This window comes from Rhea americana, unplaced genomic scaffold (assembly GCF_003343005.1).
Source record: "Rhea americana isolate MKP2758 unplaced genomic scaffold, rheAme1 scaffold_200, whole genome shotgun sequence".
In the NCBI taxonomy this organism is placed as follows: domain Eukaryota; kingdom Metazoa; phylum Chordata; class Aves; order Rheiformes; family Rheidae; genus Rhea; species Rhea americana.
In genome coordinates this window covers 1,631,708-1,657,274 of record NW_028186151.1, presented here as the reverse complement: position 1 = coordinate 1,657,274, position 25,567 = coordinate 1,631,708, and the positions used below count along the sequence as shown (strand labels likewise).

The 25,567-nt window shown below is 49.4% G+C and overlaps 2 protein-coding genes across 4 annotated transcripts; one reads left to right on the top strand and one right to left on the bottom strand.

The window, feature by feature from the left end:
• The first annotated feature begins 591 nt into the window (after positions 1–591).
• Positions 592–7,749, top strand: SCLY (selenocysteine lyase). 3 transcript variants are annotated; one of them, XR_014895740.1, is made up of 12 exons: positions 592–845; positions 1,366–1,466; positions 1,717–1,900; positions 2,273–2,400; positions 2,545–2,709; positions 3,999–4,105; positions 4,184–4,220; positions 4,626–4,709; positions 5,295–5,397; positions 5,616–5,691; positions 6,366–6,785; positions 7,486–7,749. XR_014895740.1 is itself a non-coding variant. In XM_085303924.1 (12 exons), the coding sequence occupies exons 1-11, from the start codon at positions 731–733 to the stop codon at positions 6,523–6,525; spliced, it is 1,260 nt and encodes a 419-aa protein (XP_085160050.1). In that variant the 5' UTR covers positions 592–730; the 3' UTR covers positions 6,526–6,557; positions 7,486–7,749. The 3 variants fall into 3 exon arrangements, 2 of the variants coding, with proteins under 2 accessions (XP_085160050.1, XP_085160049.1); XM_085303924.1 differs by having other exon boundaries at positions 6,366–6,557; XM_085303923.1 differs by having other exon boundaries at positions 6,366–7,749.
• A 10,063-nt stretch (positions 7,750–17,812) lies between these two features.
• On the bottom strand, positions 17,813–25,004 carry SLC35G2 (solute carrier family 35 member G2). The gene is made up of 2 exons (XM_085303925.1): positions 24,635–25,004; positions 17,813–19,582 (listed from the first exon to the last, which is right to left on the bottom strand). The coding sequence occupies exons 1-2, from the start codon at positions 24,706–24,708 to the stop codon at positions 18,325–18,327; spliced, it is 1,332 nt and encodes a 443-aa protein (XP_085160051.1). The 5' UTR covers positions 24,709–25,004; the 3' UTR covers positions 17,813–18,324.
• Positions 25,005–25,567: the final 563 nt, after the last annotated feature.

Genomic DNA, 25,567 nt, shown 5'->3' with positions numbered 1-25,567 from the left:
GCGGAGCCTGCGCAGGAGGCAGCGGGGGGGACAGGACGAGGTTGCCGCCGCCATCTTAGAGAGGGGCAGCGCCGCCGCGGCCCCCGCCCGCCCTTCCGCCCGCCCTTCGGCGGAAGGCCACCCCGCTCCCGCCCCTCTAGCGCCTCGCCTCTCTATGGTGGGAAGCGGAACCCCGCCGGCTCTATGGGCGCGGGCCGCGGATTGGCCGGCGCCGAAAGCAGGAAGCGGCGCGTGTGAGCGAGGGCCCGAAGCGGCGTCGCGGCCCCGGCCGGGCCCACAGCGCCCCGCGGCGGCGGGCGGTGGCGCAGGTGGGCGGGGGGGGCGCCTGCGCGGGACGCCAGGGCGGGAGCCGATTGGCCGCGGCGCGGGCGCCGCCGACCATGGGCCAATGGCCGCCCCGGAGGGGCTTGAGCTCTTGGGCCAATGGCCGGGCTCTGCGAGGCGGGGGGGAGGGAGAAGAGGAGGTGACGGGAGCTGACTGGGCGTCAGCCGGGTGCTGCCAGCGGGGGAGCCAATAGCAGCGGCCTAGCAGGGAGCTGATTGGCGGGTGCCCGGGAGCTGCGGCTGAGGCGGGGAGAGCGCTGATTGGGCAGTGGCCGGGGCCGCGGCCCCTCAGGAGCCCGCCATAAATTCCGACCCGGGGGGCGCCTCGGAGGGTCTGTGTGGCGGTTGTAGGTCTCTCGCTGCCCCACAGAGCCCCACGGAAGGGCAGCTGCAGGCCCGGCCCGACATGCAGGTGTATATGGACTACAACGCCACCACGCCCGTGGCCCCGGAGGTGATGGAGGCCGTGTCGGAGGCCATGCGCGAGGCCTGGGGCAATCCCAGCAGCTCCTATGGAGCAGGTAGGGGGGCAGCTGGGGGCAGGGTGGGTGGCGCAGGGCTGGGCTCGCAGCTCTGGCCAGCCTCAGCCCAGCACTGCGTGGGTGGAAACCTCCAGGTGGTTTGGGGCCAGCAGTTCCTGCGTTTGAGGCTGGCTCTTGTGGCCAGTGTAATGCTTCTGGGTCTGGATCTCCCACCTTTGGCCTCACCGTGTGGAGGCCTCTGTGGTAGTGGAGGCTCTGTGTCACCTGCAAGCAGCGGTAGTGGCTTGCTGCCACCATTGTCTGATTCCACTCTTCTCCCTGTGCTGCAACGTAGACTCATATGGAGGATCCTAAGAAACATAGAGGAAACCCTTATTTCCTGTGTAAAACCTCAAGCTCCTGGAAGTCTGCTTGGATACACGAGGGCATTAAGGACACTAAATATCCCTAATTAAGGCCCAGCAGCCTTCTCTGGTTCAGGACTGAGCTACTAGCATAACTACCTGTTAGCTGCTCTCCATCAGACACATAACAGAGCTCCTTGTGCCTCGCCTCCTAGGTAGGAAGGCCAAAGAAATCATCAGCACTGCCCGGGAGAGCTTGGCGAGGATGGTGGGAGGAAGGCCAGAGGATATCATCTTTACTTCAGGGGGCACAGAGGTAAGAGCACCCAGGAAGGTGACTGGCCCTGTCCTCTGTATGGAGAGGGACAGCACACAGTCTTCCTGCTGTCCCTCGGAGTATAGGTGAAGCCTCAGCTTCCTGCCTTGACTGAAGGCCCAGGTGCCAGCAGGCATCAGGCTGGTCTGGCTGTGACCAGCTCCTCAGTGCCCTTCATTTCCTTTCAAGCAAGTGAGCAATAGAGAGGAAGGATATTGCACTGGTTCTTGGCCCCCTGCCTTCTTCACAGGCCAACAACCTAGTGATCCACACTGCCCTGAGGCACTTCCGAGAGAGCCTGGAGCAGGACCAGGATGGGCCTGGGGACAGTAGCCCACCAGCAGTGGGGACCACTCCACACATCATAACATCAAATGTGGAGCACGACTCTGTGCGCCTGCCACTGGAGCATCTGGTGAAAGAGGGCCTGGCAGGTGAGTGTGGGTGCCCAAGAGAGGGCTGGAAGGAGGCTGCCGGCAGGGTAGAGGTGGGGGCATCTGGCCACAGGCTCGAGTTCATGGTTGTAAAAGAGGGGGATTTTGCCAGTTAGTGTTTTTGTTGTGCTAGATCTGGAAGGCAGAGGAGGATGGAGACCTATTTGCTCCATGGGTGTTCCCCTTTTCTCCTCTGAGGGGTACTAACACCCTGTGCATTGCTCCTGTTCCCACAAGCTGGGTGCATTATCCCATTGGCATCCAATGCTGGTGCCCCAAGAGCCAGAGTGCTTCTCCCTGCTTGCTCACTGGGCTGCCCTGGGCTCTGTTGGGCTGCCTGCTAATGCATGGGGCTCTCTTCTTGGCTTGCAGAAGCCACCTTCGTGCCTGTGTCCACACGAAGTGGGCAGGCTGAAGTGGATGATGTCCTTGCTGTGGTCCGGCCAACCACCTGCCTGGTTTCCATCATGCTGGCCAATAACGAAACTGGCATCATCATGGTGAGCTGGTGACCTACGGGGCAGCAAGTGGGATAAGATAGGATCATGCAGCCTGCAGAAGGTGTCTGGGAGACATCCTTGCAAAAGAGTATGATAAGAGGGAACAAACAGTTACTCAAATGCAAACCCTCTTCCTTTCTCAAGCCTGTCTCAGAACTGAGCCAGCGCATCTGTGCCCTCAATCGGAAGAGAGCAGGAGTGGGACTGCCCAGGATCCTGGTGCACACAGATGCGGCACAGATGATTGGCAAGGGGCATGTGGATGTGCAGGAGCTGGGAGTGGATTACCTCACCATCGTGGGACACAAGGTACAGCCCTGCTCGTGTGGCCTGGCGAGCTGTTCTCCCTGCAGAATCATCTCCTCTGCTGCGGTGCCCAGGTGCCTTTCTGCAGTGTGACCATATCAGGGCAGCTGTGGGAAATGCAGTGGCAAAAGGTGAAGGTGGAGAAATCCAGCTGTGTCTGGACAAGAAGCGCATGGGCTAGAGCACATCCCTCTGTCGGCTCTGTGGAGGATCCTGGCCTGGCCTTGCTCGGGCTGTGGAGCAGAAGTCTCTTACCTGTGAGACATTGGAGCGAGGGGCTTGGATCTGTCTCCTTGTGAATGACACCACAAGGGAAGGAGTGGTTGGATCAAGGGCAGGTCCTTCATGGTTCTCCACACTCATGTGGCCGAGCCCCGGTGTCCCACTCTTCTCCCCTAGGATGATGGGGGATCTAGGCTGCTAGATGCTTGTTCAGTGGCCTGAGCCACTGGGTGATACTCTGAAGACAAGTCTTAACTCTCCCCAACCTCCATCAGCAGTCTGTGCCACTGATTTCCCCCATGATGGTACATGTACTGTGATACAATGAGTTGCACAAGATCTCAGCATGGTTTGGGGGCTGTAGTTGGAGGTGATGTCCTCTCACTGCCCGCAGCCCTCATCTCATCACTGCTCTCTGATGCTGGGCTTATCCCTGGGGCCTAACCCTCACTTCCTCTCTGGGAATGTCTTTCCCAGCACCTACTCTTCCTCTCTCATCTACTGTCCTCAGACCTACTGATCCCAGCTCTGCCCCAGCACTTTGCTGGGACTTTGGGAGGTGCCACCACCTGGCCCTTCCTTCTTCCAGTGCTGAGGTGCTTTACATGCAGCGCTGACCCAGCTCTGGAGAGAGGGTATGGAGGTGAGAGCAGAGCTGGGCCATGGCAGCTGTGGGTACATCAAGGTGGCACCTGGGGCATTGACACCATCATGTCTGTTTGGAATGGCAACAGGCTTGTGTGTCTGTCACAAGAGCATGGTGGGGTGCAAGCAGGGAGCTGTGGGTTTCCTGGATCCCAGGGCCACTGCTGGGCAAAGGTGAGTGACAGGGCTCCTGCAGGTCAGGAGAAACCTGTTTGGCAGTGCCTGGCAAGAAGCTGAAGCCCACCTGAGTGGGGAGCAGGTCTTTGACTGTAGAGCATGCAGAGGAGGCTGAGGACAGCAGTGAAGCTTGTGTGAGTGAGATGGGCTGGGGTCAGCACTGGAGGACTCTTGGATTCGGTGTGTGCACAGCAAAAAGGCACCAAGACTCCAGGCCCTTGGTTCAGGGTGGCCGTTTGTCCCTGCAGTTCTACGCCCCACGGATCGGTGCGCTGTACGTGCATGGCCCTGGCATCACCACCCCACTGCACCCAATGCTCTTTGGAGGGGGGCAGGAGAGGAATTTCCGTCCAGGGTAAGGTGGCTGGATGGTGGGCTGTGCTGTCTGCTGGTCCAGGGAAATGACGAGTCACTGCTTCCTCTTCCCTTCCAGCACCGAGAACACCCCGATGATCGCTGGCCTAGGCAAAGTGAGTTGGTGATGGCAAAGGGTGAGCAGGGGGTCATGAGCATTTCCCTGGAGCTGCTGCCTGGTGGAACCAGCCTGCTGCACTCCCAGACCTTTAGGAGTGACAGACCATGGGTGCAGGAGGACACCCAAAACCCAAGGAAGGGAGATGGGAGTTTCCAGCAGCAGTCAAAGGAATTGCTTTGAAGCACTCAGTACGGGCTGTACCACACAGCCTCCCTGGCAGCGGGACAGTCACACAGCTTATGTGCTGCACAAGGCACCTACAGCCTGCCAGGGATGTGCGGGCGACCTGGCAAACGCAGAGGCTCTTCCAGGGCTAGACTGGCATGCCAGGAGGCCGTGCACAGGGGGAGTTGGCTGGGGTTTGCTGATGGAGCCTCTCCGGGTTCTTCTTTCTCCGCAGGCTGCAGAGCTAGTGAGTAGGAACTGGGAGGCCTATGAGGCTCACATGCGGGATGTTCGGGATTACCTGGAGGCCAGGTTGGAGGTGAGCAGACCTGATTCACATTCATTTCTCCCCTCCCTGGGTTTCAGCTTGCAGAGTGGCAGGCACATGAGAGTGCTAGGAGAGATGCAGGTGGTGGTGAAGGAGGGGAGAAAACAGGCTAAAGGTGCTTAAGTCCAGGCTGGGTAAGAGCAGGGGCACCAGGGAAGGGAGTTGTTTAGACCAGTCTTCCTTCTGCCATCCCTCATCCAGCCCAGCTTTAGGATGGGAAGAAGACACAGCCCATCCCTCTCTCGGTCTAACGCTATGAGTCTAACTCTGCAGCTCCCATCTCGTCTGTGCCTGGTCCTGGCAACAGCCCCAGCTGCTCACCCCATCTCCTCGCTGGTGATGGGGGGGGGGGGGTTGTGGCAGACTCCAGCCGCTCCTTTTGGCCGTTGCCCACCTCGCTTGGGGCTCTCAAGGTAGTCAGAGGGGCAAAATAGAAGTTTCTGTGAGGGAGGACCAGGTGTATTTTCCCCAGGTCTTTGAGCCAGGGTGGGCATGACCCTCTGGCCCAGCTGCTTCCTGGCCAGAACAGAGCTGCTTATGTTCTTAGAGTGGTTCATAGCCCTCTGATTTCTCTAGGCCTCCTTCAGGAAGCAGAAGATCCACCTCAACAGCCAGTTTACAGGCTCCAGGCGACTCTGCAACACCTGTAACTTCTCCATCCTGGGCCCAGGCCTTCAAGGTAGCTCTGCCCATATGTTTCCCGCATGCCCTCACCCTACCACTGCCCCGTGGTGGTCCCTGTGGAGCTGAGCGCGTGCCTTGCACAGCTTGCCACAGGCCTGAGCACAGAGGCACCCAGCTGCAGCTTGGGCATGGAGATGCAGGCAGGCAGTGTACTGCAGGCCGCCCTTGGCGGCAGCCTGGGTGCTGGGAGATCTGTGCTTGTGTGCCCTGCAGGGCGAAGGGTGCTGTCGCGCTGTAAGACACTTCTTGCCAGTGTTGGGGCCGCCTGCCACTCCGAGAAGGGGGATCGGTAAGCAGCTGGTTTTTCCAGGCCCAAGTCCTCTCCCAATGGGAGAGCAGCAGGGAGGGGGGAACAAGAAAGTGAAAGGGACACTGAATGGCTGTGGGCAGTGTTACCAGGAGCAGCAGAGGTGTAAAACTCTTCAGAGGGGCTGAAGGGCAGCAAAGGAGGGGTTATTGCAGGGAGCACATCTGAAATGTGTAGCCACAGCTGTCCTGCTGGGAAGGATCATACCCCTTCTGGTTCTGATGAGCCACCTAACCTTGGAGGTGCTCCTCAACTGGTACTGCTAGAAGAGTCCACCTTAAGTTTTTGTGCTTAAGCTCACCCACTCAAGCCCACGTAGGATCTCTTCAGAGAGCTCCTTTGGGAGTATGTGGGGACAGTAGGTGCTTCTGAGCCGGTCTGAAGCAAATGCCACACAGACAGGGCAGAGCTGCCAACACATGGACACTAAGGAGATTCCTCCCTGGAGGGGAAGGGGCCAGATCCACTGAAGGGCAATGAGCCCAGCAGGAGCACGTGCCTTCAGAAAGCAGGCAGGCTGCTGTTGAGGAGACAGGTTTGGTTGGGAGTACATCTGGAGAGATGCTCCATTTCATGCCTTCTGTGAAGCTTTTGGGTGATGCATGTGCTTCCTCAGCCCTTGAGTTAAACCCTGCTCACCTCCCTCTCTGTTGCAGGCCCTCCTCGATTCTGCTCAGCTGTGGGATCCCCTATGATGTGGCACAGAACGCCTTGCGGCTGAGTGTGGGGCGAGACACGACCCGGGAGGATGTGGATCTGGTTGTGCAGGACCTCATGCAGGCAGTGGCGCAGCTGGACCAGGACAGAGCCCCTTAGGCCCAGAGTGTGGCTCCCCGGCCGTCACCCAGGTTCTTGGGACAGGATTATTATTCCCTTTGGGTGCTGGCTGCCTCCATGCAAAACAGACCTTTTAAACAACCTGGTTAGAGCAGCTGTTCCCTCTATGCTAGCTGCAGGGGTGCAAGACAGTAGCCAAGATAACTGCAAGCCACTGCTGACAGAGGCCTCTCCAACTCTGCATCCAATCTAGCAACCATATGGCAGTGGACTGAGTCAATTCTGGTTGAATATTTTTGGTAGGATTAACTTTCTACCTAATCAGCTAGCTTTGTGATCACAGGTTGGATGTCGGGGAAATGATGGCTGGTGGTAGCAGGAGGAGGAAGCAGCATGACCAGTTTCAGCAAGAACATGCTTTTAGGCTAGCTTAGCTGTATTTCAGCTTGCCCTTGCAGGGATCGTAGAGAGGGCTGGTGTATCTCCACAGCCTCTGCTGCTTGAGCAGAGAAGCTTAAGTGCAGGGTAGTGTGGTCTGCGCCAAGGGGGCAGCTGTGCTGCTTTGGGGATGGGGCGGCGCATCACAGGCTTGCTCAGGACTCTGTATCTGCTGCCCAGTGCAGGCATTTGGGGAGCCTTGCTGCCAGGCTGCTCCCTGCTTGTTAGCACATACCCAGCTGCTGCAAACAAGTGTGTGTGTGTGTGTGTATGGATGCAACAGGGTCTCAATGCTTGACTCCCTCCAGAGGATAATAGGCTGTGGGAGATGGAGTTTTTTTTTTTTTGCCTTTTTTTTTTCCTTTCAACAAAGCAAGTTTGCCTGCTGTATTTCAGCAAGTGAGGAGTTTATAGTCGCACAGCAAGGTGCTGGGCTGGGAACTGCCCTTGCCTGACAGGGCCCTAAGTTACCAAGGATTTGTTGGCTGGGATGGTATTGGGTATGGTTTTCCCAGCGCTAGGTTGCCTTACTTGCTGCCCTTCCTCCTGTCCTTCCCACAGTGAGCAGAGCTCCTGTCACAAGCTGCAGGTATCCCTAAAGAAAAGACTTGTGGGGGCTGCCCTGAGTGTGTGCCAGCACCTGAGGAAATGCGTTGCCCCTGCGTGGCCAAGGCAGTCGCTCTGATGACTGGCAGGAGGATTTAAGCGTCACATGCATTAGGAGCATTGCTGGCTGGTCTCGCTGACTGTTGGGGGGTCTGGTCTCCCTGTGTGTTCATAGGAATAAAAGTGAATGCCACTGCTGTGGCTTTTTCCAAAGTAAAATGCCTTTTCCGTTGTGTTTTGGGAGTAACGGGACTGGTTGGGATTATTTGATGCTTTTTTTTCCCCTCAGAAAATGGTCATGTCTCAGGCTCTGTGCGGGACCCAGGTCAGCTGGAGAGGGGAGGTGTCCACAGCCCCTGGCTGGCAGAGGGGAGAGAGCCAAACCCACCTTGTGGGCCCCATTACAACTGCAGTCTGAACCCTTTCCCTCTACTCAAGTGGTACCTGCATTAGAGATGCTCCAGGTGGTTTCGTAAGGCAAAAACAGGCAGCCGGTGCTTTTGCTGGCAGGATTTCTGCATTTGAGTCTCCATCTGTTCTGCCAACATGGTGCAGGGGCTTCGATTACAGTGCAGATCAAGGGCCTGTGTGATTTGAGTTTATATGTGAGGTCAGATGGAAAGCAAAAAGCAAGGAAAGGAAGGAGAGGGAAAAGAAGCCAGTGGGTTTGGACTCATCCTGCTCCCTGCTGAGGACTGGCATGCTAACTCTGGTTGCTCCCCTGCAGATAAGGTACCATTGTCCCCCTGCCCTCAGGCCCTGGTATTTCACACACCTCCTTGGCACTGAGAGCTGGAGAAGCCCTACCCTGCAACACCCACCACCACCATTTCTGTTGTGCGTTCAGCATTGCTTTTTCTCATCCAACAGAGCTAGGAAAGCAAAAATTACAGAAATAGAGTGTGTGCTGCTCGCCCTAAGTAGCAGAGGGGCTCTTCTGGTGTGATGATACTCCTGAGCCAGGCTCTCCAACCACAGTCATGGCAGGTACAGTTTCCCAAAGCAACATAGTCACCCCATCTTGGTGACACTGTGTGGCAGTAACCCCAGGGCTCCCCTTCTGTCATACGGCAAACATGGCTAGGGCTGTCACCTAGAGGGGGTCACAATGGGACGTTCCCTTGCCATGGCAATGGCTCCATGGTCTGCAGTGCTACCAGCCCTCTTTGCATGTCCCCCAAGGCCTGGGAGAGCACAGCTCCTCCCTACAGCACACTGCAAGGGCTGCAGGGCAGCAGGCCTGGGCCTGCTGGGGGTGATTGGGGCAGGAGGAGGCGGGGGGGGGTCCCTCATCACTCTCAGCTGCAGGTACCATCTCTGAGCACGGGAGAGTGAGGCAGCGATGGTGACACGCTGGGATGCTCTCTACAGGCGGTACCAGCTGCACCAGTACCTGATGCTCATGGAGCTTCAGCAGGAGGGTAAGGTCTTGCTGTGGTGCCACCCAGAAGGAGGCTCTGATACCTGAGGCTTGCCTTGAGGAAAGGTGTCGTGCAGCTCCTGCTGGGCTGCACAGAGGCTGCCTTCCCAATGACAGGAATAAAGCCTTTGAGTTTTCATCTACAATTTCCTTCTCTGCTGGGATTCCAGCCACTGCCTCTGGGCTTTTCTCACTACAAATTCTTGCATCTCCCAACTGGCAGCTCTGAACTCCGAATACCTTTCCATTTTGGGTATCAGCCACAGGATCCCCTCGACCTAAACAGACCTCAGGTCTCTGTTTCAGCTCCAGATGGTGCCTGGGCTCTCAACAAAACTCCTAGAAATCCCAAGACTCAATGCTGCACCTCAATTTGGAGGGCTGTGGAGGTCACTACCCTGCCACCTCACCAGTTAAGGGTGTGAGCTCGCTGATGCAGAGCATCACCTGCTTCTCACTTGCTTTCCAGATATTGTCAGTATCTGGAATGGTGTGGCTGAGTACATTCAACGACACCTACTAATGAACAGGGTAAGGTTTGTACCCTGTTCCTCCCCACCAGCCCTGATGGCTTCAGCAGCCTCTTGGTCACTGACTGCAATGGATCAGGTTTTTCATCTGAAAAAGTACTTTTTCTTTTTGCCCTGTTTTTAGGGAGTGAAAATCAATGGACTTGGGACATTCTTTGTTGTTAGACAATATTTACCAACAAGGAACAACGACCTTCTTCCTGTTCAGAGACCTGTATTTAATCTATCTGTGACTGCTGCAGTGGTTCATCAGATCAAATACACTAACAGAGACATTCCTGGTAAGGAGTGATGAAAACCCTGGCTTCCCCTCAGGCCACCTCATGGCTGGGTGCTAGGAGCTGCTCCTAGGTGATGGTTACAAGCACAAATTTCCTTCCTAACATCCGTGAACAATTTCAGCTCATCCAAATCAAGCAGCCCACCAAGGAGCAGTGTCTAAGAAGGATCCTTTCAGAATAACTTTATAGTAACACTCCATAAAATTAAACTCCCTATCTTTGAAAGGCTTTAACGAGTGGCTCTGTGCCACTTGTGCCTGGTTGGTATTGTGGTGATTGCTGGCTAATGGCAATTTAAAGCTAATCCATATTTATCACACTCAGACCATGAGTAGAGAAACACCAGCGATCAGACTGGTTTTTATAGACTCAGTCTAGTTCAAAGTGGGTTGGCATCAGTTGGAGACTACCTCAAAACAGAGGTGGAGGCAGTAGCTGGTACAAAACACCACCAGTGATCAAGTTAGCTCTGGTTTCTGGTGCTAATCCTGCAGCTGTAGTGTGGCACTGATGATGCCAGCAGTGTAGCAACAATTGTCTGTGAGCCTGGACCTGCCAAAACTTCCTGTTAGTCTGCTCTGTGGTGGGATATGTGATTCTTGCTCTCTTGGGGTGTCACAGGGGACGTGATGATTCTGCCAGTGTACCACCACAAGATGCGCTTGGAGCCCTTCTTTCGCAAGAGGACAGTGGAGCGGTGCATGGAGGAGACCCTGATCTGTTTGTCTCGCCTTCTTGAAAACGCATGCGACGTGGACTTTGTTTTCAGAGACATTGGTGTTCTCGTTATCCGAGAAAACAGAGTGCGTATGAGATTTTACAAAGAGTTCCTTGAAACTCTAGATCAGACTGGGACTCTGGCAGAAGCTCTTCTCCGCGTAAGTTTTTTGGTTTCCTACTACTTCTCTGCATTTGAAATCCTTAGAAATGTTCTTGCAGCACTTGTGAACTGGTCTCTCTGGGCAGGCTGTGACTTGTGCAGTCACATGGGCTACAACACTGCGAAGTCTCCATAGAGCTCTTCCCACTGCTTAGTGTGTCAGTGACACTCAGAGGAGCTGCCCTGGGTCAAACCTGGCTAATCTGCTGCTTTCCCCTGCACTGGCCTCTGAGGGTTCCTCCGTTAGCAAAGAACTGCTCTCCTGGCTGTGCATCTTGATTCTTGCCTTTGCAAAAAGCCTGGCAGTTTATTACTCAGTATTTACTCAGTGCTGTGCTGCACCTCCTTGCCAGAACAAGGCTTTGGTGTTGACAAAAGGTCCCGAGTTAGAGGATTGCAGAGGGGCCACTCCGTCTCTGAGCAGCAGAAAGACTGCCTGCTTCTGTGAGCAGAAAGATCACATCCTTGGCACCATCTCGCATGTTGCTGTCACCATTGCAGGATCCAATGACAAAGGATTCAGTTATAACGGACAGGGAATCCATTGTGCCTCAGAGTGATGACAGCGATGCAGGTATCTTCATGTTTCCAAGGTGAGTACATTTGTTTTGTCACCTGCGGCTGACTCGTTGAACACAGTTTTAGTCCCTCTGTGGTGGAGATGGAGATGTTCTCTGTTTGCTGAAGTTGGAGGATGGATGGATGAAATATGGAGAGCATCTCTTGGAAGGTGGCTCAGAGATCCAGATCTGTACAAGTCATGCGTTTGTGACATTTCCCTATCTTTTGTGAGACCTGGGTAAATTATGGGAGCAACTTCTCAAAGGTGGAAGCTTATATTTGTGAGGTTCAGCAGAGCTCTGTCAAAATGATTTTGGAGAAAGAGTTAAAAAGAAAAGAGTCTGTTTCCTATGTGGACTCCTACTAAAAGATGACAGATGATCCCCAAGGAGGATTTGCGTTAGGGTAAACTTTCTCCCCGAAAGACTGGCAATGCAATCTAGAAGAGACTAATGGAGACTTCTCAGCCCTAAGGATGCTGCCTGTGCTACGGCCTTAAGAACACCTCTGTGCCCTGATATTTAGCGCAAGTTGCAAAGGGAATGTGGTGCCCTTTATTCCAAGTGGTCTCTCTTCTTGTTTCCAGATTGGAGATAAAGAAGGTACATAGACCACCATTCTGGAAAACTCACAGAAAAAGAATTGTAAAGCTCACTCAGGGAAAGAAGGCAGGGAAAGAAACGGTTGATGAGAAGATTGCCAGAAAAGGTAAAGTAAGAGCTGGATCCTGACGGAGAGCGGTAGGTTTTCCTTTCATCTGTTCTGCTGGGGCATGAGAGCTGAGGTTGCAATGCAACGCATGGTACAGTCAAATGTGCCTCTTATGACTCTGTTTACCCATGATGGTCAACTCGCAGCAACTCCTTAGGCAACAAGATCTCAGGACAGCCCAGCACGCCACAGGCAGTTGATACCTCTGAGTTGCACTTACCCACTGAGCTCTAGCATCACAAACAGAGAAAATCGCTCTGCAAAGTGAATAGCAAATTCAACTTTAAGTTGTAAAAAATGAAGGAGGTGACATAGCTCATGAAGCCAATTTCTGTTAATCTGAGGAGAAAAATCGTCTGCATCTAAGCTGTATCAAAGCTTAATTTCATTTTGGATGTCAGATTTCTAGCTCTTTTCTTCCAATGACTTATCAACTTCACCAAAAGCATGTCTACGGGGGCAGTATGCCAAAGGAGCACCTTTGTGGATATGCCATCAGGACAAAGATCCAAGAAACTGTTCCCTTTCTGTGAAATTATAACTCCAGATTCCAGACTCTCTTGGGTCACCATCTCCTAGCTAGCTCCCCACTGCAGAATAAGGGTAAGGAAAGCAGTCAAGATATAACACTGCAGGGAATAAGTTTGTGCTGCAGAAACAAAGGGCTGGATGAGAGCTAGTGTCAGAAAGGGTCTAGGGCCCCTTAGGAGACAAGACCACCAGGAAAGCAGAGTTGCCGTCTCAGGAATTTTCAGAAAAGGCCTGAGCAGATTTGTGTGTCCTTCTTGTTTGAATTGTCACAAATATGCTGCTCTGCTGAGGCTGCCTGGTTCCTGCTTACAGCAAGCCTTCTTGGAAAGCACCTCCTGGGCCAGGAGAGAATTTCTTCAGTCAAGATAACAGAACAAAAAAAGGAGGAGATCAAAGAGCCTTCTGTCAGGTGAGTTTCTTGGTGAAACAGTGGAGGGGCACGCTGTGCTTGTGGTTGAGTCCTTGTGAACTTTGGGCTCCCTGGATGGATTAACATGGAGAGATGTTCACATGGGAGGTGCATGCTCTCACTGCACGGCAAGTGGGTACCTAGTTTATGGGACTCATGATTATTTGATGGGAATGGTGCTTATTTCCGTCAAACTATTGCAGTTTCATGAACAGGAACTCATGGGCTCAGTCCAAGGGCTCTTCTAACCGTTCCTTGATGACATTGCTGTCTGAGCACTGGTCCATGTGCTGGGGGAGGGAGAGCTGACTAACAGAATCAAACACATTTGAGTCTGTTTTAACACCAAGGATGCTGCTCCACAGGGCAATTGTCCTGTACAAGGAGGCAAAGCAGGGTCTGTTTTCACTACTTGTTTAGGGTTCATTTTCTTCATAAGAAGCCTCCTCTTTTATACCAAACCTGTTTTTGTGGCAGTCTCAAGAGGCATACTGAAGATGGAGAAATGGCAGGACTCAATCACTTTCTCCTTTGACAGTCTCCTCCTGTAATAGTCCATTTTCCACCCCTGAACACACAGCTTTTTGCCCACCCAGCAGTGAGCAGGAGAGGGTGATGTGATGTCCAGGAACCTGTCATTTAAACAACAATGATTCTCCTTGGCTCATAAGAAGAGGGCTCTGATCTAGGCATTCTGGCTTGCCCCTGGGGAACATCATGCTACACCTAAATGTCACAGCTCGGGGCCTTTCATTCTCCTTTTGAGTGCAGCAATTTGCCTCCACATGCCTCTCCAGCAGAGCTGCCTCTGCTGCACAAGCAGGCACGTGGCTGGTGAGGACAGAATGTCTGAACGTGCGATGGGCTAGTTCTGCAAACTCATGCAGGTCTGTCTTTTCAGCCAGCCGCTAGCAATGCCAGAGGGCTCCCAGAAGGATGAGAAAGTTGAGAGCAAACACACTCCTGATGACCAACCTGGAACTGTTAGTGAAGGTCACAACAGGGCACGAAAGGTAGGGGCTGCACGATAGGGATTGGTGCAATTATTGTGTTACTGTTAATTGTGGAAAAGCACAGTCATGGGCACTGATTCTTAAAAGACTCTTTAGTATATGTTCATGTGAATGTTAAATTGTTCCACTTGAATGTTAATTGAAAAGATGAAAGTTAGTATTCCTTTTTTGCAGTATATGATGTACTTCTGTGGCCTCGTGAAACAGATATATTGGGCACTATTTTTCACAGAAATGTTACCTGTTAGGCTTTTGTGGGATTAAAAACTGAGTATCTTTACAGGTCATTGATTATTTAGGTGATTGCTCAGCAGAGGATAGTGCTTCAGTTGGGTGTGTAACAGCCTGGGAGCTAAACATTGCTGCCAGAGGGGCTCAAGGCAAGAGGCAGGAGAGCGAGACAGAGAGAGGAAGAGAGAAACGAAGCCCCAGCAGAGGAGGCTGATCTTGCATACTGGTGTGCTTCTGTCACCCTCCAGGAGATACAATACCTGCCTACCCCATGGGACCAAAAAAACCGCTGGGCAACCTGGGACGAAGATAGGCGCCAGAGAGAAAGAGCAGACCTGGCAGCCGTACTAGCTAGGAGAGAAAAGGAAAAGCAGTGGATGGCCAAGGTACTGGCAGCATTTTAAAGCATGTGGAAAAATGGCCTTTCTCTCAGCAAAGGACTGTGGTTTGAAAGCATCTCAAGTCCTGAAGCCACTGCAGCACTGCTGCTGTGAGGCAGCTGACACCTGACAGCCATGTGTGCTGCAGGACAAACTCGCGGTCTGCTGGGGAGATGATGTGAGGGATCACCCCTGCCTTGAGCTGAGGCAGTTTCTGCCTGTGGTTCCCCCACTGGAAGCTGGACACAAGCTTTCCCAGCTGAATGGCTTGAGCTAGTCCTATCCAGACTGCCTGCAGGGATGCACCTCCAGCTGGTCCTTCTCTTTACTAGCTTTACATATGTTAGGGGACCAGGAATATTATTTGTAATCGTAAACCCTGGAGGATTTTCTCAGTCTAATTTTTAACTGAAGTGCTAGAAACAAAGTGCATTGACTTAAAATGTTGTCTCCAGTGAATAGGAGACTAAGCATTTAATTTTTCTGTGGTCTGGAAAAAAACATAGTGTTGACCGTCCTGAGAATGGCTTTATAGTCACTAGATGCCTGTTAGGCTGTTCATGGGTATCTCCACTGCTCACACCTCAGTCTCAAATGCAATTGTTTTTTTTTTCCCTTGTGTAACAGTTGAAACCTCTTTTAGAAAAAGTGGTTCCAGAGGAAGAGTATGGCTATACTCCAAGAGAGACTGACATCAAAAGATGGAGGAAGCTCTTACAGAGCACAGAACATTTGGTAAGAAACCTTTTCTGAGAGGAAAAATGAATTCCCACCCTGGTCACTTCCTTGTCAAAGCTGGAGATGTGATGCCCAGAAATATATGGGGAAAGCAAAGAAACCATCTAAATTGGATCTCCTCATGATCAAAACATGTTTCTAGGGTGTCAGTTGTTGGAGAAGCAAGTGGGGGTTGTGAACACAAATGCTTATGTTGCAACTGGAGGCCAGAAAGCCAAGATCAGTTGGTCTGGCTTGCTAAACCCCACTGGAGGATTCCTCTTAGCTCCTACAAATGGCAATTGCCCCCCTTTGTACAAGACAGCAGGCTGAGGTAGAGGAGCTGGCTGAGAATTACAGTCAAACCCTGGCCAGACCGCACCACTCTGCCACTGGGGGCTGTGGTGACGTGACACTTTCAGTTGTCCAGCTGCTACTGCCGTGTCCCTTGTCAGAGTTGCCTATGGGGTCTGCAGTGGGGGAGGCAGCGCTGTCGAGCTGTGGTGCTGTGCATAAGTCTCTCTTCTCTGCAGAAACCCTACTCTCCTGGGGACACTACGCCCTCCCTTGTCAAGAGAAAGGCATACGATGAAGGGTTGAAGGAGAAGATTAAGCAGAAGTGGGAAAAGGATAAGAATCCTAAATCTGCAGAGAAGCAGAAAGAACCAAACCTGCTGAAGCTACTGCCAGAGGAGTAAGTGCCTGCCAGCTCCAGCCAAGGCCTGGGATACATGTGTGGCAGCAACCCCCTTGCCCTGGCAGGGGTCCCAGCCCCAGAGCTGTGAGAGTGCTTAACTTCTGAGGGCAGGAGAATGACCTGGGTTAGACCCATTCTTCCAGTGCCTCTCAGCAGCCTCAAGCAAATGCCTAAGACGCATCCTCATGAAGACTGTGGGTACAAATGGAGCTGTGGTTGGGGGGGAGAGGCTGGTGGGGTCATAGCCGCAGTGCCAGAGGGCTCTTTTCACTTCTTTCGCAGCTGCACTTCCCCACCAGCTCAACAGACTCTGCGAGAGGCAGTGCTGTGTATGGCTGAGGGGGAGGCACAGGGGCAAGGGGGAGAGAAGAGGACGGCAGGATGTGGAAGACTCGGCCCCAGGGAGACCAGCTGTGTGGGTGCCCCCTGGGGGGGGGGGGGCACAAAGGATGTGGGTCACATTGCACATCACAGAGATCCCCTAAAACTTTGGCAGAAGCATACCCAGAGCTGTACAGCCTGACAGAGGCCTGCACTATTCCTCTGCCTCTCTCCCTGTCTGTAAAACTGAACGGCTTTCTTTTAACTCCATAGCATTTGGGAGATGATCCAGCTACAAGACTGGGTGGTGAAAGGTATCAGGATGGCAAGCCGTGCAAATGAGAGATGAACAACCCCAGAGCATCCAGTGCCCTTCCAGACACTACATATACCTTCAGATCCTGGCACAGCCCGGATAAACTTCCACCCTTTTTCTTTTGCAAGGACATTCATTCTTTGTCTCTGTAATGCAAATCTGCCTCCAAATCTGTTGATCATCATCCAATGACAATTAATCTTTGCAATGGCATTCCTTAGGATTTCCATGTCTCCCTCTAAGTGCCTAACTGCCTATCTCTCTTTCCCTGTGCAGCTCTCTGGATCAGCTTTATTTATCTACATAGCTAGAACTTCCTTTCCCTATAGATCTATGTCTCTATCATGGCATATATGAGCTCCCTGGTATTTTACCTCCAACCTAGTCCGGCTGTAGGTACTGTACTGAGATCAGATGGCTGAAACATCTTTTTCTCTCATGAAGTACCTACAGGGCTCAAGTTGAGAGGTCTGTATTTATTTTTTATTGGATGAAAAGCATTGAAGAGAAATATTCTGGGACTCTTCCTCCACTCTGCAACTGCCATCATGGGCCAAATCAAAGTTGCAGATGAGTATTTTGGAGCACTATAGAGTCTTCAGCGAGAGGAGATACATTCCTGATAATGGAGAGTGGAGACACTTAATCCTATTAATTTTTAGCTGTCTCCTTCCTCTAATTATGATGACAGGTCTAATGCAGAGGAGAGAAATTAGCTTCATGCTTATTCCTATCGAGGGGTTTGTTGCAGCAAGTTATTTTAAGCATCTGGTTGATGGTGTTTTTAAGAGTTTTATAGGAAACTATTATTCTTTGCATTGGAAAGAAGCTTTAGGGAAAACAATCTCAAGCCTGTTTTGACAATCCTGTTAGCCTTTTTCAAATTCTGGGCTCCTTTAAACGAGTCTCTGATCCTACTCTGAATTTTATAACAAAACATCTCCAGCAGGATCAGGTGAGGACTTTTCAAAAAATTCTAGGGAAAGTGGCTGAAGCCAGTGTCCTTCTAATCTACTATTAGAAGGGATCTTTGCTTCTGTTTTGTACAAATTCCTCCTACCTAGTGCTCCACACAACATGAAACAGTCTGTCAGTGTTTGCTGGCAGAACCATCTTCACATGGTCTGAACAGGTGACAGCTGCCTGCCTGCTAGATCTTCTAGCTCTTGGGGACCTTTATCTCGCAGCTGTGGCCAACTGTCCTTCAGCCAGAGCTCCAGTTTTTGGAGCTCTTTTCCCTGCAGGCAATTTAAATTCAGATAGAAATTTTAACCAAACAGCACAAAAGCTTTACTGATTTATTCTCTTCTTTGTGTACATACAGGAAAGGCAAGTTAAAATCACAGAAATATTAGCATTGCTTCATTTAAAATATTACAGTCAATACAGAGGAAGTGTTACATGGGATTCAAGCATTCTGGTCCACTGTTTTAATGTTTTACTGTTCATTTTTCTGTTATCACAGTACACGGGAATGAGAGTCACTAGTGAATCGCTCTGTCTCTGTATTGTCTTATCCAGGGAAGGTACCTATGACCTGGCCTGCACTTCTGTAGGCCAGCCTATGCTTCTGTTCCCATACCCTACATGCTGGAGACATATACTTTTCTTACACGTCAAAAAATGTCAGGGATTTTACACACTAGAACAAATTCACCTGGAAATACCAACATTGCTACATCAGCTGTGAATTTTTAAACAGTAGAGACAGAACCCGACGACTACTCTAGAAGAGACAGAATTGAAACGTTACTCTCACACAGCCACATACAACGATTGGATAGCAAAACTGGAATTCATTTAATGGAAGAATCCAGAATCTCTTGATAATCTTGTCTTCCTAAATTCTTCCAGGACAACTTGTAACATGCTAAGAAAAATACGCTAACTAAAATAACTGCTCCACCAGCAAGATCATAAGCACTTGGAAAGATTCGCAGCACGATGAGCTGCAGGACCATGGCGATGACTATCTCCAAGTGCTGTACGGTGCTGACCAGAGCAGGGTGGAACTTGCTGAGGGCATAGTAGACCCCCAGGAAGGCTGCTGTGGAGCATAGGCAGATGGCAAGGAGATAGCTCCAGGTTTCTCCATCCAGCGGAACGATTGGCTCTTGAAGGAAAAACATGGTAGATGCTCCCCACACTGTTCCTGTCCAACTAAAGGTGAACAGGGCTGTCCACATGCTGATGTTATCTTTGATCGACCTGTAGACTATCATGGAGAGAGCAGTGGTCAAACCTGCCATCACGGTCATGGTATAGCCAAAAGCTTCCTTCCAGGTGCTCAACAAAGAGTCTTCCTCGCTCACAATGTTGGGGATCATCACCAGGCAAACACCAAACACGCTGCCAACTACAGTAATTATGTCTATGTAAGCCATTCCTTCATCTAGTAGTAAAAAAGCCAAAATGGCACTGAACACTGTAGTGGTAGCCCTCCACATGATGGTCCCATTACTGGGGGGAACTATAGAGAAGGCAGTGTAGGCGCAGGTAATGGAGATAACGTTGCAGACACCATAGAAGAAGAGCCGCAGTCTAAACCCTTTGGGGCCAAAGGGAGGCTCATGGTGATAACACACAACTGTAACAGACAGCACCTGTAAGACTGAGCGGATGAAAATTAACTCTAGGGATGGCACTTTGGAACGATCAGAAATCAATCTTGTTATTAGAGCCACACATCCATGAGCCACAGCAGATCCAAAAAGGACTACCCAAGTTTTTCTCAACTGCAGGATACTTCCTTCAGGGAAATTTTGGAATTGCCCAGTGTCATCACATTTTGGCAATTGTGGTGGCTGAAGCTGGGTGTCTATTGTACCAAAAAAAGTCCTTTCTCTCCTTTTGCCATCATTCAGTAATCTTTTCTTAGGATTCTCCTCCATAAATACTCCAGTATCTTCATTACCATCCTCATCTCCCTCTTCTCCTGGTTGGGGGTAATGGGAGGTATATTTCACTGTTACTGTGTTGGGATGGATTTTCACTCGTTTTTTGACTGGGTATTTCTGAGAAGACATATCCATTTCCTCAAAGAAAAATCCTGATCTTAACAAAACAAAGCAAAAAGATGCACTGTTATTTAATTAATAGTGAGAAATTCATTAATTTTAAATGCTGTCAGTTCTTACAAGCTATTTCCGTGAGCCATGCTACTAGATTTTTTTTCTTGGTTTCCCTCGTTTGATATTAATTTCCAGTGAGTTATTGCTAGACACCTTTGACAGGCCATTTGGATCTGCTTAAAAAGCCAACTAGGTAACTTAACCTTAGTTGCTAATTTTTGAAAATGACTTATGTTCTTACTATGTATAGTGAAGAATATACAATATACTTTTATTCATACTCTACTGAGAAAGTTCTATTTCTGAAGCTTTTTAGACAGTAAATGCTCTCATTATTAATTATGCTTACTTTTACTCGTTTGCTTACATTACAGAAGAAATTTGGCAGGCAGAGATGATAACCTTGTTTGTAAACTGACAAGCAGCAGTATAGGGAAATACAGAGTATCCCTGAGTACGTCAGCACAGTTAGTACAGTAACAAAGAACAAATTTTTGAACCATATTTTGATGGTGTTAAAAATTCCATGTTCTTTTTTCATCTTTTTATTTCCAGTGATTGAAATTACACTAGATTCATTTCTCAAACTGAATTCAAGTTTTTTTTAAAAGAAAAAAATTTGGAAGGGTTTGTCCGAACTACTAACCAGACCTCCTAAAGGCAGGCAATGCAGATATGGGAAGGGTGGATTTAAAAATACCTCTTTTTTGCCTCTGCCTGAGGGACCATTTCATCCTGCATGAACAGTGTGAGCTCACCCTTGGCATCTGTGATCTGTGCACACTGGCGAGGTGCACATGGGGAGCTGCATGTGTCAGGACAGCAGCCTCTGCCTCCCAAGGCAAGCAAGAAATCTCCTCGGAGGGACACAACGGTGCTCGGGGTGCTGGCGTTCACGCGCACAAATGCTCCTTAGTGTTTGCTGTGTTGGACACATGAAGCCCCGTCCAATGACCACAGTGCCCCCAGGGAGCCCACGTGTCCTTGCTTCCCTCCAGCCTGTACCACGCGTGCCGTCATCGTCTCAAGGCCCAAAATCGCAACGCTGGGCCAGTTTAATACAAGGCATAGGGGCATCGTCAGGATTACTTCATTCAAGGATTACAGCTGCCTTCCATCTGTGCAAAGAGCCCTTCTAAATGAAGTCACAGCAGAGGAAAGACAACCTTTCCTGTCCTCCACAGGAAATAAATACATTCAGACTTTACGTGCTATGGAGGGACTTAATCACAAGCTAGATTGGGAAAACACTCCTCTCCCTGTCATCTACATCTTTGTCCAGATGTAGAAACAGAAAGACTAACCAGATATCAAATAGAAACAGTTAAAGTGATCTCAGCAAAGAAAGTCATACCCAAAGTCGGCATGAAACAATCCACTTGTTCACGAAGTGGAACGTTTGAGGCGTATTAGCAAGCCTGTGAAGCCACGCTTCTTGGGAACAGGCAACTTCAGGTGTCTCATTATGAAAACAAATCCCCCAAACTTTAGATAGAGAAAAGGCAACCAGTGTGATCTTGCTAAGAACACTCCTTAGCCATCTCTGAATTGTTGACCAAACAAGCTTAGTCCAAAGAATGAACCTGTTTTCTGTAAGTACAATTTTCCTATGATTTAACTGCAAGAAAAATCATCGTCTCATGCCCACTGTCTGTACGGAACAGCCGTTGAAGACGCTGCTTCATCTCTGTAGTAGTTGTAGGGGACAGGTCTCTGTGGTGGCTGTGGGGGACAGTATTGCCTGTATCTTGCTGGCAAAAATAATTTACATAGGAATGGGACATTCTTCCTTTTTCCTCAGAGGTTTGGGAGTTACTGAACCCCTTACTATACTCCAGCTACAGCTGCAGCTTACCTCTTGCAGGCAGTGAATCCCTGGTAGCAACTGCAATGAATGGGAATGCAGAGAGGGGCTGGTGATGGTCCCAGCTCTGGAAGGATACAAGGCAGGAGGATGGCAGCAGCACCATTTGGACTTGCACACGTAAGCGAGGTATCCTAGAGCACTGCCTTACTCTTGCTTTGGCAGACTATACTCCTGGCCTCAAGATAACTCACTGAAGCAGAGATCAGCAGAAGTTAGAGGGCATAAAGACAAGAAACACCTCTGTCTATGAAGGAGCCTTTGTGTCAGCACTCCTGTCCATGTCTGCTGCCAATTCATTTTCAACACAGCTCAGCCCAAAAAATCAAAGCATACCCCATACACTGCTAAATGGTGCAAGAGTACTCAAGAGTTCTCATTAGCGTACAGCGTAGCTATTGCAAGAAACAAGAGGAGAAACAGCTGAAGTGCCAAGTATAGCAATACAAAGAGAATAAGAGCTGTGGATCAGCTGCTTTAGTGGGCAGCTCCAACAATCTATCAAGCGTCTAAAACCACCCCATTAGAAAGCTACCTCCACCTCCCTGTCTGCTACTTGCTCATTTTCTTCAGATAACATGTTAATTGCAGATTCTTTTAACATGCAAATGCAAAACTAACCAAATGAGTCAAAGGTAATGCTTCTAATAAACACATCTTCTCCTACTTTGCATTTTAATTGTGTTTTAAGATTTACAATTCTGCCTTGGCCTCCTCGCATCTTAAAAAATTATGATCTTGATTTAAAACACAATACATGGATGATGAAAAGTAAGTGGAAAGAAAAGACGACAAATGGTGTATAGCAGGCAATGATTATTAGAACTAAGGAAGATCTAGGCTATATAACGTCAGTCATCTCATTAGGAAACAGCTGAGTACCTGCTACAGCCACTGATTCATGAAAACAAAAATCAAAACAACTGATTTCTTATCATTAGCACGTAACTGTATCTTTTTCTCTTTCTTCCTGAGTTTAGATTACATTTTCTTCCAACAAATATAGAAAAGGGTAGAGAAAAGAGACAAAATGCATTTGCAGATTTAGTATTGGACCTACGTAATGTATTCAAAGATCTCTTTGGAGGAAAACAATAGATCAAGAGCACATAACTCAAAATGGCTGTCCTATAGAGACTCGGTATTTCCTTCAGTATTCTACAGCACTAAGAATTTTAACTGTTGGAAGGTCTGGAAATTGGAAGAGGAAATGCAAGAGAAATGAGAAAGGTAGGAGATGAGAAATAACAAAGAAAAAAATAACAGGAATGCTTCAATCAAAATTTATTTACTCAACTAAATATTGTGTATATGACAAATAAATATTATGCCAACTCTAACACAGTACATTTATTTTCACTCTTTGGTGACCTTGCTTTGCTTAACCAGAAAGAATCTCAGAGACTGAGATTACTACATATCCCAAATCCATTATCTTTGTCCCAGACACAAATTTAAAACAAATGGAAACCAGCACAGCCTATGCAGAAAACTTGCTGCTTTGCTTTCTGCAAATGCCTTTTGCAGAGATTACATACACTTTTCTTCATATCTGGAAATATAAGATTTTTTTCATAGAAAATGCAAATAAACCACAATTTGCTTTTGAATCAAAAGTTTAATCAATCAAGTTTAATACAAGGCTGAAGATTAAGCAGTATGCAAGATACTAATGCTAAGTAACAAAACAAACATTCCTAATTCAGATGACAATCTGGGAAATCCATTCAAACTCCTGGAAATTACTGATCGTCAAAATGTGAACCCTGTATTCCCGGTGGTAATTAATCCTAATGGACTCAATAAATCTATGATAGCTCATCAATAAAATATGCACTGTGATTTTTTTTAAAGCTACACATACGCTGATTAGCAAGCTAGAAATACATGATTATATGCTACTTTGCTACTGCCCTCCTCTCCCCCTCCCCAATAAAGGCTGAGCTTTCCTTCCTGCCTTGCCTGAAGGAATTAAGCCATTCAGGTCTGACTGCTTATTCTACCCACCAATTTTCACTAAACTCACAGGAAAAATACTCTCTCTTCTGTCAGATTTGGTCTAAATCAGTCAGCCAACTGAAAAGTTATTATTATGACAGATCTGCAGATGCAGTAATTGCAATTCCTTAGGAAATGCAAAAAAAAAAAAAAAAGAAAAAAAAAAAGAAAAGAAAAGAAGCCATACATCCCCATGCTTTGAAATTTGAGCCTTGCAGGGATGTTCTTTTGCCACTTCTGTGAAAATCCTGAAACCCAACCAAGTTAAACTTAGTTTATCAGAGGATTGTAACAAATTCTATAGGATAATTACAGGCTAATAATATTCCCTGAATATTACAAGTACAATAGACACACTCCATCCCTACATAGCTCCCATTAACTAATTGAACGTCTATCACCTTCACAAAGCACCCCTCTGTAAAGATAGCACACTGACTTCTTTCAATTCCTTACGTGGTACAGGAAAATCTAAATTCTGGCTTCAGCATCCTCTCCATTAAACTACCTTAGCTTGCAGATTATTCAAGACTTGTAAACACTGGTGATTCTTTGGTGCTTGACAGTTCAGGCAACTGCACATGCCAAGCGATCTACACTCATCCAGTGTGTGATGAGTGTGATACAGCATGAACAAATAAGTGGGAGGAAGAGAAGACATAAGGTGCACAGCAGGCAATTAAATGTTGGCATCACTGAAACAGCCTACATTTCTCCTATGCTTTTAAACTACTTGATAAGGTGCACGCTAGAAAATCAGAGTACATTGTTTCTTCACACAGATGGTCTGACAATCACAACTATATTTAAAATCAGATACACGCAAAGAAAGACTTAAGCCTTTCTTAAAATGAAGTGAATAATACAAGTATTTAAGAAAATGGAAATAGTAATTACATCAAAGAAGTTTTTAGTATTTCAGAACAACATACATTACATACAAACCAGCAGATAAGACCCTGTCTTATATGGATCAAATCATATCCAATGGCATTAACTGCCAACAAGTTAATATCAATATGCCCGTCATAGAGCTTGAAAACCCTATCAGTACATTCCCAATGGTATTTTTCTGGCTACAAAGCATTATTTGCATTAGCTCAAAGTTGCTGCACGCAACTTCAGTGGGTTAATACATGTGCGACACCTTTAATTTCCTTTACTTTCATCGACCTATTCTCTTGTTGTATAATGACCCCAAGTGTGCCCAGGCTCCATATAAATACACTCTTCTTTAATTTCTGCATTCAGTGTTGCCTACTGTGTCTGCACAGCAGCAACATTAGCATTACGCAATTTCGAAGGAAGAGACACTTTGTCTGCAAAACTTCCCTGTTCAAAAACCCTAATCTGGACGAGCCCCTTTAGAGTGGAATTCCAGGCATAGGGGGAAATAACAGAGAATACACCATTCCTTAAAAGTATTCTCTGATACTATAATAAAACAGCTTAGCTTGGCACTAGCAAGACCTTGTACAGTACATTACAAAGGGCTGAAGCAGAGCCCAAGAAGGCACATCGGGATCTGCTAGAACAGACTAAGGCCACGGTACCGTTTCAGCTGGTATTTTGCTTACTGCTTTCGGGGTTCCCCACGTAACTCGCACGAGACCCGGCGGCGCGGCGAGCGGGGACGGCGGCGTGCGAGGCGGCAGGGCCGGACGCAGCGCCTCACGGAGGGGACGGCACCGGCGACGAGGCCTCCCCCGCGCGGCGCGGAGGGGCCACCGAACAGGGGGGGCTGAGCGAGAAAAAAAGGGGAGAGAATGCGACGGGGGAGGCTTAAATAAATAAAGAAGCAGCAGCCTCAGGGGGTGGCGGCCGGCAGCAGTCCCAGGGTGCTGCTGGATTCCCGCCCGGCCCGGCCGTCGCCGCCGCCGCTCGCAGCGCCCCAAGCACTTACCGCTGCCGCAGCACCCGCCGCCGCCGCCGCCTCAGCCCGAGGCGCCCCCCATGGCGGGAGCCGCCGCCCCCCTCAGCCCGCGGGCCGCATTGCCGCGGCTGCGGTGAGGCTGCCGCCGGGGCCCGGCAGGCCGCTGCGGTGCGGTGCGGTGCGGTGCGGTGCCGCCCCCCTCCCTCCGCTCTGTCGCGACAGGCGCCGCGCCC

Excerpts from the sequence above, each read along its gene's own strand:
- SCLY (XM_085303924.1), top strand. The coding sequence starts at position 731 with ATGCAGGTGTATATGGACTACAACGCCACCACGCCCGTGGCCCCGGAG. Across the intron at positions 1,467-1,716 it reads TTACTTCAGGGGGCACAGAG|GCCAACAACCTAGTGATCCA; the intron begins GTAAGAGCACCC and ends CCTTCTTCACAG. Across the intron at positions 5,398-5,615 it reads CCTGGGCCCAGGCCTTCAAG|GGCGAAGGGTGCTGTCGCGC; the intron begins GTAGCTCTGCCC and ends TGTGCCCTGCAG.
- SLC35G2 (XM_085303925.1), bottom strand. The coding sequence starts at position 24,708 with ATGCAGAAATTAAAGAAGAGTGTATTTATATGGAGCCTGGGCACACTT. Across the intron at positions 19,583-24,634 it reads ATTATACAACAAGAGAATAG|ATCAGGATTTTTCTTTGAGG; the intron begins GTCGATGAAAGT and ends TGTTTTGTTAAG.